Below are 14,155 nucleotides of genomic sequence, written 5' to 3' on the forward strand. Positions count from 1 at the left end.
TAGGCAATATCACTTTTGGCATTTTGATTGAGTTTAAAGTTAGCTACCTTGCTAATGGCATCCAATGTCACTGGCTGAGTCCACAGAGCAAGTGTAATGTTAGCGATGAAGATGGCACCAAAATGACACTCCAAAATCTGCGTTGCGATTCAGTGTGGTAGGTAAGCCTACTGGTCGTATGGGAACCGGTGTAATAGTGCTACTGGGTTTTGCTGCTCAGCCTTATTCATGACTTAAACATCTACATGGCTAAAAGGTAGACCATAAAAACTCAGACAACTATTGCTGGCTTCACCGAGCCACAGGCATTTTCTGTGGGCCTGCAGCTGGGTACTATTGGAGTCCTTTAGAGACAACATTACATACAGCGATCAAAGAAAGTCTACAGCCAAGATAGCCTAGATTATGGTCAATTTGACAATTTATAGCCACTTAAGTAAGTGTTTATGACTATTTCCTTAAGCAATACATATTTTAAAATTATATCAGAATGTTCAATGCATTTGTTTAGGTAGAGTCACAAAGGCAGAGCCATATGAATTTCATGATTTATTGATTTTCTTGAAGTGACAACGGTCAAATTGACCACTGTGGCGTTTCTACTGTTCACTACTTTTTAATTAGCCTATTGTAGCTACCTTGAAATATTAATGTGGGCTAGGCCTATGGATCACCTATGAACCTACAAACAATTAGTAGGTCTATCATGTATACAATAACCCATTAAAAACACTTACCATAATCCATTAAAAAATATGACAATCCCGTGATTCATGGTAAAGGAAAAATTAGTGAATCCACTCCTATGTGTTTTGTTGAGCTAGAATGTATGTATGTTTGCATGCATGTTTGTGTATACATGTCTCTCTAGATTTGATTATCTTATGGTTCAGACATTTATATGCATTATTATTATCTGTTACTCATAATAAACACGGTACAAAAAAAGATTTCTTAACAAAAACATGTTTTCAACGTACAAAAATGTGAAGTTACTCACACATACAAAGCACTGTATCTGTACTGTTCATGCAATGTTATTTTCGCCATAAATGATGGGAATTTCATACTTTCACATGACAAACTTTGAATGACCACATTCCCTTCAGATGGTAGGATGAAAAAACACAGGTCCAAGTTACATTAAATAATTTAGGAAACATTGGGTCACATTACTTTCAAATAGGGCTTGTCTAATTTGTGCGAACTAGCCAATACTTTTTGTTGTAACTTGGCCTCATTTTTATATCAATATTTTTAAGGGCAAGCCTAAATGTTGCAAGTTTTAATTAATGACTTATAGACAGTGCTTTGAATGCATGAGTCACTTGGCATTTTTGGAAAACATGTTTTGTTGAGATACTTATATACATTCAACAGGAAAGTGCTCTATTAGGATAAAATATACTTTATCGATAGTACAGCCAAATGCCTGTAATGTACTTGAAAGCTGCGCTGGAGCAGGCAGGCTATCGCCAGTTCTGCTGGATTAATGGAAAGTTTACAGTTGAGGATAAAACACTTGCTTTTGTCTCATTCACTCTTGTGCAAAGCAATGGCGAGCCCCAGTCAGAGGAGGGACTGATTACACATCACCCTGCCATATCCTTTGTGGTCAGCCTGGCCGTACTCACTGAAGAATAACATTTTCTCAGTGACAGCCTTACTGTGAAATAATGCTATTAACAGTGCATGACGTAAAATTGCTCCATCTGTGTGTGTGTGTGTGCGCGTGTGTTTCTGTATAAGCAATAAAAAACTCCTGCTGGGACATGTTCTCAGTGAAAGGCACAATCTTGACTTGGTCATGAGATTCCACTTCTGGTCACATTATGCAAAGATCTGATCCAACCCTGGGAAAACGTTTTAGTGATGTTCTTTTGTGCATGTAAGACGTAATCACACTTGGCTGATCACAGAATTTGTTACTTCCTGGAAAATATGAATGTGGTTCTACCGCCTCCTGGTGATCACTGGAAGAACCGGCTACAACAACCAGACATGGAAGACTGCATGAGAGAGCGAGAGCGTGCGTGATGACAATATTTGCATTGGGGTAAGATGGAAACAAAGAGGAGAAAGTCACCTTCTGTCAACTTTGTGCGTCTACGGAAATTTCAAGTGTCTATTGTCGTCATTGTTACTATCTTAATTTCATTTCCGCTTGGAAGCCACTGCAACGTCTTTTCGAAAACTTGTTTTAAATCGAAACACGTGGACAGGAACGAAATGGGCTGTAATTTTGCAGAAAATGAACGGAATTCACTGGCTTGGGCAAGAGGAACTGCGTGCTTATCTGGTTCCTTGTTTACGTAGCCCAGTTTTCGTAATTTATCATTTTAGCCCGGGTAAATTTCTTGATGAGCTCATAAATGGCCGTGACAATGGCTGCTGTTCTTGAGTCCCTATGTTGTATTATAGTCTAGTCTAGTGATGTTCAAATCCTGGCGACCCCTGTGTATGCTGGTGTTTTCGTTCCAATCATGATTGCAAGCCCAGAATTTTTGCAAAATGTTAATTTACATACATACGACATGCATAGCTATTTATTATTCACAATTATGAAAAATTAACATCCTGTTAAAATTTTGAGATTGCAGTTGTAGTTGGAACGAAAACCAGCATACACTCGTGTCCCCAGGATCAATGGTCCAATCTATGAGTGAACGATTTTCTGTTTAAACCAACGTACATTAGCCTAATTGGTCGGGAAAAGTGAATACACTGACAGAAAGGTGACGATGTTTCCCAACCCTGTTTAGTCCAAATCTAAATTCGTTTATCAGCAAAGCACATCGCGGAGCGGAGTTAAGAAACATTCAATAATTGGTGCGCCCTATGCTAATTTGCTTAGTCTCTTAACTTGCCAGGAGATGGCGCGAAACGACACTTTAAGATACGACAAAAAATACCCCTTGCGGGCATTCCCTGCAACAGCAGGCGTAAAAAAGAGCCTTTTAAGGGCATGAGATAAACCGTGTGCGTGATCTGGGTGTGATATGAGTGGGAGCGCAGTAAGAACTGACTACTTCTGTCATTTGAGAGAGAGGTGTGACGGTATTTCTGCTTTCTCTCCTGTTGTTTGAACGTCCATTGTCTTATTCAAAAATAACATAAATAAAAATAGCGAGTCCCAGATCAAGAGATACAGAAACACACTATGCTCTTCTGGCCTGACAGATTCGTTTATTATGTGCGAATTTATTGATTAATTAATTTATTCATTTAAGCACTTAAACGTTTTGCCGTAAGCCTTCTTCAGTGTACCTTCGGTTGTGGATGAAATGAAATTTTCTACATAGGTGTAGATGCTCTTAATTAATTATCAGTCAATCATTAGTCAATTCAAGTTTCAATTAACTCAGTCAACTCAGAAAATTAATTTAAATTATGTTGCGCCAATTAAAAAACTGCTCATATAACATAATAGTTATTTTTCAAGTAATAAATTGAATTTCAATTCACTTCCTGGGCCTGACTGAATTTAAATGTAACAATCCCGAACTCACATTTTAACATTGAATCAATATATTTTACTGAAGAAATTCAGGCTACCAAGTACCTTGTGTAACGGAACTAAGGCAGTGCCCCAGTTGGAATTTAAACCTGCTATTTCTGAGCTACAAGCCCAGGTCCTTTACTATGAGGCATAGCCCCACTACAATTGTGAACTATGTTACTAGTTTTGAGAGAGAGTTAAGGGGGCAAACCTAGCATCATGAACAACAATGATGCTGAAAATAACAGATTTTGTTGTCTTGAGGGTGGAGCACAGAGACTCAATGATGACCTTCCTCAAGCTTGCTCTTTATTGTTGCCCTGTCAGAGTCCTACACTGCAGTAAGGGATAAAGGTAAAACTGGTCTGACTGCCATCGGGTCAGAGACCAGGGGGCATCCCAGAGTGGATCTTGGATCAGTTGGCCTTTTTACTCACGACAGATAATGTTAGCATGTGGACAGAGGAAACCTGATCCTAGATTAGCACTCATGATGTGAGATTCTTGATGAATATGGGCCCACAACTCACAGCTTTTCTGCAGACTAGCTTTGATGACCTCTCACCTGTCATGTGGTGCAGGAGGGAAATATGCCTTTTTTTGGTAATAATCTCTCTAATGATGTTCAGTGCCACCTTCACCATGCACCTCACTTTCCTCATTACATTACATATTGTCCTTCTTCACAAATGAAAATGTACTCTCTCTCTCTCTCTCTCTCTCTCTCTCTCTCTCTCTCTCAATCTCTCTCTCTCTCTCATTTCAAGGTGAGTTGTGAAAGACTCCCTTGGGACAGCATTGCTGAGCTGATGGGAATCTACGTGTCTCTGTGGGTTTGTCCGCCTGCATGCTGGGGCATGAGCTTCCCTTTCCATCCACACTGCCCTATAAGGCAAAAGACTCAAACTATCTTGCTGTACAGGAAGTGATGTTTTCTTCATTCGGTGTTCATGAGGAAGTGAAAACAGACACTGGCTCATGCATGCACACAACTTAGTCACACTTGTATAATTACAGATCCAGAGAAAACACACATGTCATGTAATTATACTCCTCGCAGAAATGTGTAGTATAATCACGTCCTTTATTTACAAACCATTGGGCACACCTTGCTTTGAAGATGCGTATTGTGCTTCTCCCACTGTGTCTACCACAGAAAAACTAAAGACTACTCAGACACACGCCCTCAGCAGCTGCAACCTCGCAACCAATAATCTGCATGGCAAAGATCATACATCTGTTACACAGACATTCAGAAACACCCCTGGCTACAGAACAGCAAGGACCACTTCCTCTACCACTTCCTGTCAGTGCCTAAGCTACCAGCTCAGGGCACTTCCTGTTTCTGTTTTATAGGCTAGGACTGACATGTCATTCCATTTGTACTCCTTGTGTCTCATTCTCATTATCTATCTATCTATCTATCTATCTCTCTCTCTCTCTCTCTCTCTCTCTCTCTCTCTCTCTCTAACACACACACACACACACACATACCACGTACACAACATAACATAAACGTATTTAGGGGTTAATGACAGGCTGGAAAGGTATGAATGGCCTGTTCCTGACATTATGTATCATTCTGGTCTTATATGCCTACCACCTCCTTCACTGCTATATGATTTAAGTTGTAGTTTTTGCGGGTGTGCGTGAGAGAGAGAGGAAGAGTAAAGGGTAAGAAAGAATTGTTATTTATGCTGACTGTGGCAGACAGGAAGAAAAAGTCAGGGAAATTGCTGTGCATGAAAATTTCACACACACACACACACACACACACACTGACATACACCATGGGCCATGGCCACAGAGTCATCTGTGTTATTTGCTGGACAGAATGAGAACATAATGACAAATTGTCATGATCAAATAACATCATTAATAAAACTATCTATTCTTTGTGCCATTTCCACACAAAACAAACTGACAAGAATGTACCTTTCTGCTGGGGATTTATTCTCACTTGCACAATATAATAAAAAGCAATTTCTTTCTGAAATTCCTTTAAAACATTATTCACATACAGTAGAACATGCAAACAACAAGCGTATAATTAGCTTACTGGACTTGTGGCTCTACATAGAGGGCCCTTCTGCAAATTCATCACTAAAGACAAGTGTGAGCAGGAGCAGGAAGAGAAAAGAGAGATAGACAGAAGGGAGGGCAGAAAGCTCAAATTGAGCTGAGCAGTATAGATAGATTCAGAGAGAGTTTATTTTCAGTAGTCTGCACAATTGGTATCACTTCTTTATTTTTCATCTGTGCAAAAAACAGAGAGTGCAACTTCCTCATCGTGAACTGTGTTATCTAGCACTCTCAGCGAACTTTCAAATCTCTGCCCAAATCTTCAGGCATATGAGAAGACGACCTGAGAAGACCCCTGTATGTCACCTGCCTTTCCCCTCCCAAATTTGCACTTGACAGATTGTTCACATTCTGTCCAACCTGACTTATAAGTCCTATTCACATCGCAATCTGTTTCTCCCGTCTGGCACTCTTTCCTTTCCTCTTTCTTTCATCTCTGTGAGGGAGCTTGCTGATGAAAGCAGGGTGTAGATATATATATATATATATATATATATATATATATATATATATATATATATGGCATACGTTAGGTAGCCGAGTTCACGTGTGAAATAAACATGGTAAGAAGAGAGGAATGAGGATAATGTTTAACTCTTTTTGAGGAAGATGAAACTTCAGTCTTAGCCTGTTCACTAAATGAGCTAAACAACTTAAAAGCTCTGAATGCGTACTTTCCTCATTCTTTGGTTTTGTGTTTTTTGAAGTTACCCGGGTGAGGAATATTTATGAGGACAGAGTGTTTGTGCTTCAAGGGGTGGGTTTTGTTATTGTTTTTGTACCAAATTCAGTAGGCCAGGGATCTGTAAATTGGCTGTTAGTTTAAAAGCAGTGGTGACCATAACAACATGGACCCCCTTTTAGGCCTCATGCATTGTGTGTTCGAAAGCGGGCTGGTCCATTCCACCAGGGATACCACACAATCTTTAAAAAGATGCGAAAAGGGCTGAAGAGGATTTCCGTGTTTCAGAGCTCTTCAGCACCAATTATAAGGTCATTGGCAAGCAGTTTCAGACTAGTCACATGATTGACAAGCCAAGCAGCCAACTGAAGTTAAAATTGCTTAACGGGTGGGTTGTGAATTTTTTTAATTGGTGAGCCAGTGTGATCAGCAGCAGAAGTCTTTCATACCTGACAAACACACACATGGATACTGTAATTGTGCTGCTGGGCACGCTGCTTATGGTTTTGTCTGTTTTTGTTTAGACAAAAATGTGTATTTCTGGCATCAAGACATCCACACTGGGCATTTATGGACAGTATTTTCTTTACTGTGTTCTCAAAGTCTCAGTCACCGCAAAGGAAGCATCTTGTAAGATATTTTCATCTAAGCACACATGCAAATAAATACACAAAAGTGCCAGACTGTTTTTTTTTCTTAAGTTTATTCTGAAATGATTTACGTGAAATGAATGGTCGCTTCCCATGACCTTTTTTTTTTCCAAAACATTGTAAACCAGGGACGTACATACATTCCTTTTGGGTTCTCTTCCAAAATAAAGACAAAAGGCTACACTAGAGACAGCTAATGCTGGCCCTGGATTGTGCTGATTGACACGGCAAAGGCCACACCCCCCCCCCCCCCAACACCCATGTAAACAAGAAGGAAAAATGCTTTGTTGGCTGTCGACACCATGGAAACCGTCTGAATGCAGACAACTGTATGGAAGACAGCCACAGCCAATCACAGTGCAGCTTCTGCACATGGACCTCCCATGGCAACTCCAACCTTTCTGTGGGAGATTAAGGCAGTAAACACCAATGATGGGTGAGTGAAGTTTCATGAATCCAATAATGGATGCAACTATAAGGAGCTGTCAATCCCTACTTTAAACCACCCAAAAGCATATTGTAGCTCCGCCCATTTTTGGTTTCATGAAACCTCACTCATCCATCATTTGTAAACAAAGGGGAGCTGAGGGGTGTGGCACTACCAGCTCCAGAGTATGAAAACTGACAGGTAATGGCTACACAAAATCATGGGTCTGGTTTGTGCACTACAACCACAAAAAAAATAAAAGTAAGAATTAGGACAAGGCAGACAGTGTCCATTCATAAGAACACAAACTGAATCCCATCCATAATCCCGTTATGGTCATAGTGCAGAAACACACACCCAGATCCAGGACAAAGTGTGCAATATATTTCCGACAGGCTAGAAAGCCAGGGTTGTTAGTTGTATGTGTGACAGAGGTAATTTGTGCCCCAAACCCCCTCTCCCTAGTCCAGGCTAGTATTAATTTTGTCAATAAAAATTTTGATACTGATAACAAGGCCATATGATGTAATTATGGCATAATTGTTATTTCATAACATTTGTAATCCATAATGATGAGCCTTTCTTGGTGCAAAGCTCAACACAGAGCAATTGACTACTCAAAGCGGAGGGCTATTATTGATGCCTTATGTCCCCAGTTAAATAAGTACAATCAGTAATGTAAATCCTTACAAAATACATTTTAGTTAGCAGACACAGTTCTGTCTCATTTGTCAATATTGAGATAATGTTCATCTTGTTATTGTTTTCGGCACCAAAAAAATGGTCATTATCATAATTTTCCATGACAAAATTAAAATCGGGCCTGGATGTGGTCAGCCCCCCCCCCCACCCTGCTGTCAGCCCTGCCTTTCCCCAGGTAGATGCCCCTCCCCCTCTTCTACTCTGTCTGGGCATCATAGTTGGCCCCGCCCGCCTTCTTCAGCTCTTCACGGATGTAGTCCTCCTCCAGCTCACGCGCATCGCTGATCATGAACTCCTTCGCAAAGTTCTGTAAGAAAACACAGAGCATAGATGAAAATAAAACTCTGCGTGTGTGTGCGTGGATGTGTGTGTATGTGAGAGTGTTTGTGTGAGAGACAGAGAAAAAGTGTGTATGTGGGAGACCATGTTTGTGTTTCTATGCATGTGTACGTGAGCATGTTTTAGAAAGAGGGAGAGAGTGTGTCAGAGCGTCTTCAGTCTAGCAGTCTACCAGTTGGAGAATCAAATGAAAACAGAGAGAATAAAAAAGTTAAAAGAGAAATAGAAAGAGAGGGAGGAGTAGTGGGGAATGAGAGCACCAAACAGAGCTCTATTGTGCCTGAAGTGTCTGAGATAATTCCTGTGACACAGCTATTCAGAGTCAGAAAGAGTGAGAGACTGTGTATGTGACTGCATGTTTGTGAGTGAGAATGTGTGCATGTGAGTGGTTGCGTGTTCGCGCGTGACTGTGTTTGTGCAGCCGTGCGCACGTATAACTTGCCTGTACAATGTCCTTCACCAGCGTCTTGTCGGTGCTGATCTTGGCACGCTGCAAGCCGCTCACGTTCTCTCCGATCCAGGTGATGAGGGTGAACTTGGCCCGCTTGCTCATGGCATCGCCCGTCGTGATGCGTACGAACCCAAACAGACGCCCGTCATCTGGTGAGGGAGCACATGAAAGCCGTCAGTCACCGGTCATCCCTAACCCTAATTTTACCTCACTGCTTTAGGAATGAACGAGTTCCACGGAAAAGCAGGTTTCTGTTTCAGAGCTCTCCAAAGCTAATTCCTGTCTGTGTGATGGACAACCCACCAAGTCAACAAGAAACAAGTCTGATTTCATAATCCCTTCGCATGACTTGTCAGTCAAATTTTGAGGGCAGAATTTACGCCCGGGCAGGGCGTAAATTCTTAATATGGGGCTAGCGAAAGTTTCTGTGAAGCTGAGGTAGGCAGTGGGAGCTGTTGAAAGTGCCATGCTGTTGGCTGTGATCCCAAAAGGGGGAAAAATAGAGGGGCAGAGGGAGGAAAAGGGTAAAGAGGGAGGTATTCAGGTCAATGCTCCTATTCAAAAGAGCTGAAATTAGTGTCAGCCTGCAGAATGGCACTCTCTTTCTGCCTCCCTCTCACACACTCTTTGACACACATACACACACTTTATTGGCGATGCACAGATGCATAAGAAACACACATACTGTACTCCATCTGAGATGCATACACAAGCAGTACACACTCCAGACAGAGACAGACAAACACACACACTACCAGAGAAGAGTGCACATTTTACACATGCACACACAAAGTCTACACTGAAAGAAGTCCTACCAGACCGTCCACTTAGTCCACCCACATATACCCTCCCATTCCCTCCGGAGCATGACCGTAGTCATCAGTCTGATATAAACGTCTCTCTCAAGGCAGAGATCTTAAACTCAAGTCCTGGAAGGTCCAGCAGTCCCTGCTTTTTTCAGTGTGTTTTCAACACTTACGTGCTTCATTTAAGTCATGTATTGGCTGATGAGTCCACACTCCTTATTTTCCAAGACTTAAATTAGCAACTGATTTAAAAGAAATCACATAAAACCTGCAGTCAGTGCAGCCCTCCAAGACTGGAGTTTGAATGGCCTGTTGTAAAGTAAAGTTTGTCCTTAGGTAAACCAGCTCCCCTTCAAACCCAGAGAATTTATCAAACAATAAGATCTATCAGTGAATTAAGCCATGCAAACACTAATACCATAATACTCTTGGGGGGGGGGGGGATGCATGCTTAATTTCTTCATGAACAAGAATCACTTGAATGCAGTCACTGAAAATATAACACACTGGACCCCATGATCTGATATCCGTTCTAAAGTCCATCGTGGAATGGAATTCCATTATTTATAACAAGCGTCTTTCAACATTTTTAATCCTATCTGAATATACTGGACTAGTTTTACTTGCCCCTGTCAGCCCCTAAAATTTCCTGTGCAATTTACTTTAGATGTACCATCTGTTGAACAACTCAAACAGGAAAAAAGCCCATCTCACACAACTGCCCCTTTTCTACTCTGTCTCCTCCTCCACGTCACAATCAGCCTCAGTCTGCTGTTCATTTCCAGCTGAAACTGCCACTCCAGTGTCATGAAAAAAAAAACTACACAGTAAAAGGTCCAAAGTTAATTCAACTCTAACAGTGTTAATTCTACTCTGGAATGTCGAACCAAACGTTATGTATTAAGTGTTGAATTAACACTGGACATGTTACTGTGCATCCACTCTGAGGGCAGCCCTGACTTTTAATCCTTTGGCTTTCGAACAAAGGTGACTCCATGTACTGACTTACATTATATTTACATCTATTTGTTTTGGCAGGCAGACTACCCAAAGCGGCACCGAAGACTATCACACCAACGGCATACTGGGGAAGAAAATGCAAATAAAAAGGGAGCAGAACTTGTGGTAACACCGTAGATATTTGGTGCAAAGCTGATTAGGCTCAGCCACAACCCAAATTAAATAAATAAGGTTCTGAGAGCAGAACAAAAAGCACATGATGGTCTTGGCATTAATAATAAGGGAGGCTTTAAAAAAGAAAGTATGTGCTGTGACAGTAACTGCAATTGCAGAAACCACTCTGTGACCAGGAGTGGTTAAATCTCCAGGAGGTCAGAGACTGTCTGAAGATGTGGATTCTCAGCCTGCGCCTCAAAACAGAAAGCAGCTCTGCAGTCTGCTGCTTTGTGGAGAAGAATGTGAAAATGGTGCTTCAAGGCCCGAGTAGTTCTGACAGTCAGAAATATCCTAATTTCTACGGCATAAAGCAGTCAAACGTTAAAGCATGCTGCCTGCATAAGGACATTACTGGGGCTTCTGCTCCCTTCTCTATTATGCAGAGGGACAACGGGTGCCCTTATGTGGTGACATAAGCTGGGCACTGATCCAACTTCCTTCTGGTAACATTAAAACGGGTATGACCAGATCAGGTCAGACTCTACAACAAGGATCTACAAGCCCTGATCCTGGGTAAGTGTTGAGTAACAAAAACATGCAGAGCCAATGGATCTCTGGGATCAGGGTTACAGAACCCTGATCTACTAGGAGCATTCAGAACCAAGCCTCGTCACCACTTTCTGTTTAAAAGGGATGGCCACAGTAGAGAGCCCTGTTGTGCTGACCTCATCTCGGCTGACCGAGCGAACTCAGCATATTTCCGCGGTTAGGCTTCTGATGGTGTTCTTTTGTGACAATAATGTAGACCATGTGCAGAAACAAACTACAACCCTTGGCTAAACCGCATCCAAGAGCAAGACTTAAGACTGAATGTGTATCATAATAAATGTCTTATGTGGAATGTGAGTTTCCTTTCCTCCTACCACACCCCTCCCCAAAAACTTCTGGAAACCTGGGACAGATTACAGCCACGCAGCTGTAACTATCGGGAGTGAGGTAAAGGTAAAACATGGCGCCAGACTCAAATCAAGGGCTTCAAAAAATGGACTGGTAAAAGGCTGTCCATTCGAACAGTAGCCAAAAATAAAGATAACAATCACGTAGACCTGTATGACTACCACTGATATAAACTTACACGCTGCCTTCAAAATACTTTTCTCATGATTCGTGTGCAATAGCCTGATCATATTTCCTCTAGTTTTAACAGTTCCGGGCAATAATTCAAGAAGCAGATCATTCGCACTGCACACGGTCCTGACAAATGCTGCGGTTGCAATAATATCCGACAGATTACTAGTCAAGTGGCAGAAAATGTTGTTAGCGGTTTATCACCCTACAGCACGCCACACATCCGGAACTTCACAAAAAAATAAATGCTCGAATTCAAGTCTAATCGCTTTGTTCTTTCTTACTGTATCCCAATAGATAACATTACAATTTATGTCATGCCAGCGAAGTTACGTTTCTATCATTCTCGTTGGTAGAGTCTATTCTCATAATCAATTTGAACACTTAAACCTACAAGGGCCAGACAAAATAAATCGTGGACTACGTGCAACTTTCTCAACAGGAAGGTCAAAAAAATAATTAGTAAATTTCATATGTCACATATTATTAGAGCCAACAGTCTTACCTGTACACTGCTGCTTGAATTCTTCGTAATCGGTCCCCTGACCTCCAGGTACAATCATGGAACCTTCGTACTTAAAGGAAGCCCTTTAAAGAAAAGTACAAAAGCATGATTTGTAAATACTGACACAAACAAATGAATAGTCAATAAATACAGAACTGCTGCCTGCGTGTCACATTTCGCTTGAACGAGCAATTAGGTAGGTCCGGAGTTCGACCCTGTGGCCGACAGTATTGGCAAAGGACAGATCCGCAGCACAGAGAACATCTCACGAATAGGCTACAACTCGTCCACAAATCCACCAAAATAACAAATACCTTAGATTTGACTCCGTGTGCTAAATTGTCCAAATTGCCTGATACGCCACGACATTCAACAGAAAATGACGTGCCTTCATTCAAGACCCAGCGAGCGACGAGCAATGAATGAATGAGCAGGCAACAGCCATCAGATGCGTCCCCCCAGCGCTAAATTGCCATCGACACAATTAACATGATAGAACACCGCGTAATTAGTGGAATGATACTAAACACTCCACTACAATTTACGCGACAGCCAAATAAACACTGGAACTCACCAATTTATGTCTGTGTTATCGTCTCTTACGAGGTTGTAGGCTTCCCTGCAAGCATCTTTATCGATTGTCGTTGCCATTTTCCAGTAGAGGCTTACTGCACAGAGGAAATAGTCTGAACGTTAGACGGGAGAATAATGGGTGAAGTAAAATCAGCAGACTGGCGCAAGAAAGAGAACGACGCCAAATCCCGGAAAGATAGGGAGAATTGAGCAACAATATTACAACCTCTGTACTCTGGAACCGTGTGGAGCTAGGAAGACTGCGCTATTGCAGTGCTGAGCTTTCCTCGGTAATCTTTCCTCAGTAATCTCAAAAGGCGGATATTCGCAAGGTTCTGCTCATTTCCTATAGTCGGCTTTCTGGGCGTTGGTGGTGTTCATGAGTCAGGTTGCCGTAACGAAAGAAACAGAGCCCCAAGAGACGCAGAATCATCCTCCTAATGGTAAACCAGGGGATAAAGGCAAATTAAATCCGCCCTCTTCTATTGTTGATGTTTGTCTGGGTTCGCCTGCCACCTACCGGTAATGCGCATGCTTTTGAATAATACGCAATCTGATTTGTAACAAAAATCTTAACAAAAAAGACTAATTGTCTCGACTAATACCCCCAGATGCTCGGAGATAAAGGCAAAACGTTCATATTAAATGCGAAAAGGTACAATACACCACAGTGATGATAATATGTCTATTCATCAACTTCTTTTAGTTCTTGCAGCCAATTTGGTTCTCGGAAACAATGTGTGTAGACTTTTAAGCAATTAATTATTTACATGACTCACCTATGCTCTAAAACACACCAAAATCCAGCATGCACTGCAGGATTATTAGTCTAAAAGCCCTGGTGGATCCTACACCTACGAAAATTCCATGTTTATGTTCTGGGATACCATTTACATAATATTTATATTGAAGTACTTTTTCATTTAGAGCACTTTAACTTCCGGAGCAAAAATTTACTCCACATATTTGCAAACAAAAACATATTTTAAAAGTACATAGGTATTTAGTAGGACATATAAACTGAGGTACAGTAATTATATAAGTATTCAACCTGTGCACTGGCAGATATACAATACAGTTGCAAAATATGACCATGATGAACAATATAATGATTTGATTTGTTGATTTGAAGGAAAGACACAAAAACGAAGAACAAGGAGCTTTCTCAGAAAGTCAGAGAGGAAGATACCACAGC

At 41.3% G+C, this 14,155-nt stretch overlaps 1 protein-coding gene across 2 annotated transcripts; it reads right to left on the minus strand.

The window, feature by feature from the left end:
* Positions 1-6,947: 6,947 nt before the first annotated feature.
* On the minus strand, positions 6,948-13,408 carry cotl1 (coactosin-like F-actin binding protein 1). 2 transcript variants are annotated; one of them, XM_064335539.1, is made up of 5 exons: positions 13,187-13,408; positions 12,962-13,055; positions 12,388-12,470; positions 8,824-8,981; positions 6,948-8,349 (listed from the first exon to the last, which is right to left on the minus strand). In XM_064335539.1, exons 2-5 carry the CDS (start codon positions 13,036-13,038, stop codon positions 8,239-8,241), a joined length of 429 nt encoding a protein of 142 aa, XP_064191609.1. In that variant the 5' UTR covers positions 13,039-13,055; positions 13,187-13,408; the 3' UTR covers positions 6,948-8,238. The 2 variants fall into 2 exon arrangements, with proteins under 2 accessions (XP_064191609.1, XP_064191608.1); XM_064335538.1 differs by having other exon boundaries at positions 12,962-13,407.
* Positions 13,409-14,155: the final 747 nt, after the last annotated feature.

This window comes from Anguilla rostrata, chromosome 5, assembly GCF_018555375.3.
Source record: "Anguilla rostrata isolate EN2019 chromosome 5, ASM1855537v3, whole genome shotgun sequence".
NCBI lineage: Eukaryota > Metazoa > Chordata > Actinopteri > Anguilliformes > Anguillidae > Anguilla > Anguilla rostrata.

Bases quoted from the DNA above. Each gene is read 5' to 3' on its own strand.
- cotl1 (XM_064335539.1), bottom strand. From the start codon at position 13,038: ATGGCAACGACAATCGATAAAGATGCTTGCAGGGAAGCCTACAACCTC. The intron at 12,471-12,961 runs GTGAGTTCCAGT...TTTTCTTTAAAG, and splicing joins GATAACACAGACATAAATTG to GGCTTCCTTTAAGTACGAAG. The intron at 8,982-12,387 runs GTAAGACTGTTG...CTCCCTCACCAG, and splicing joins ATTCAAGCAGCAGTGTACAG to ATGACGGGCGTCTGTTTGGG.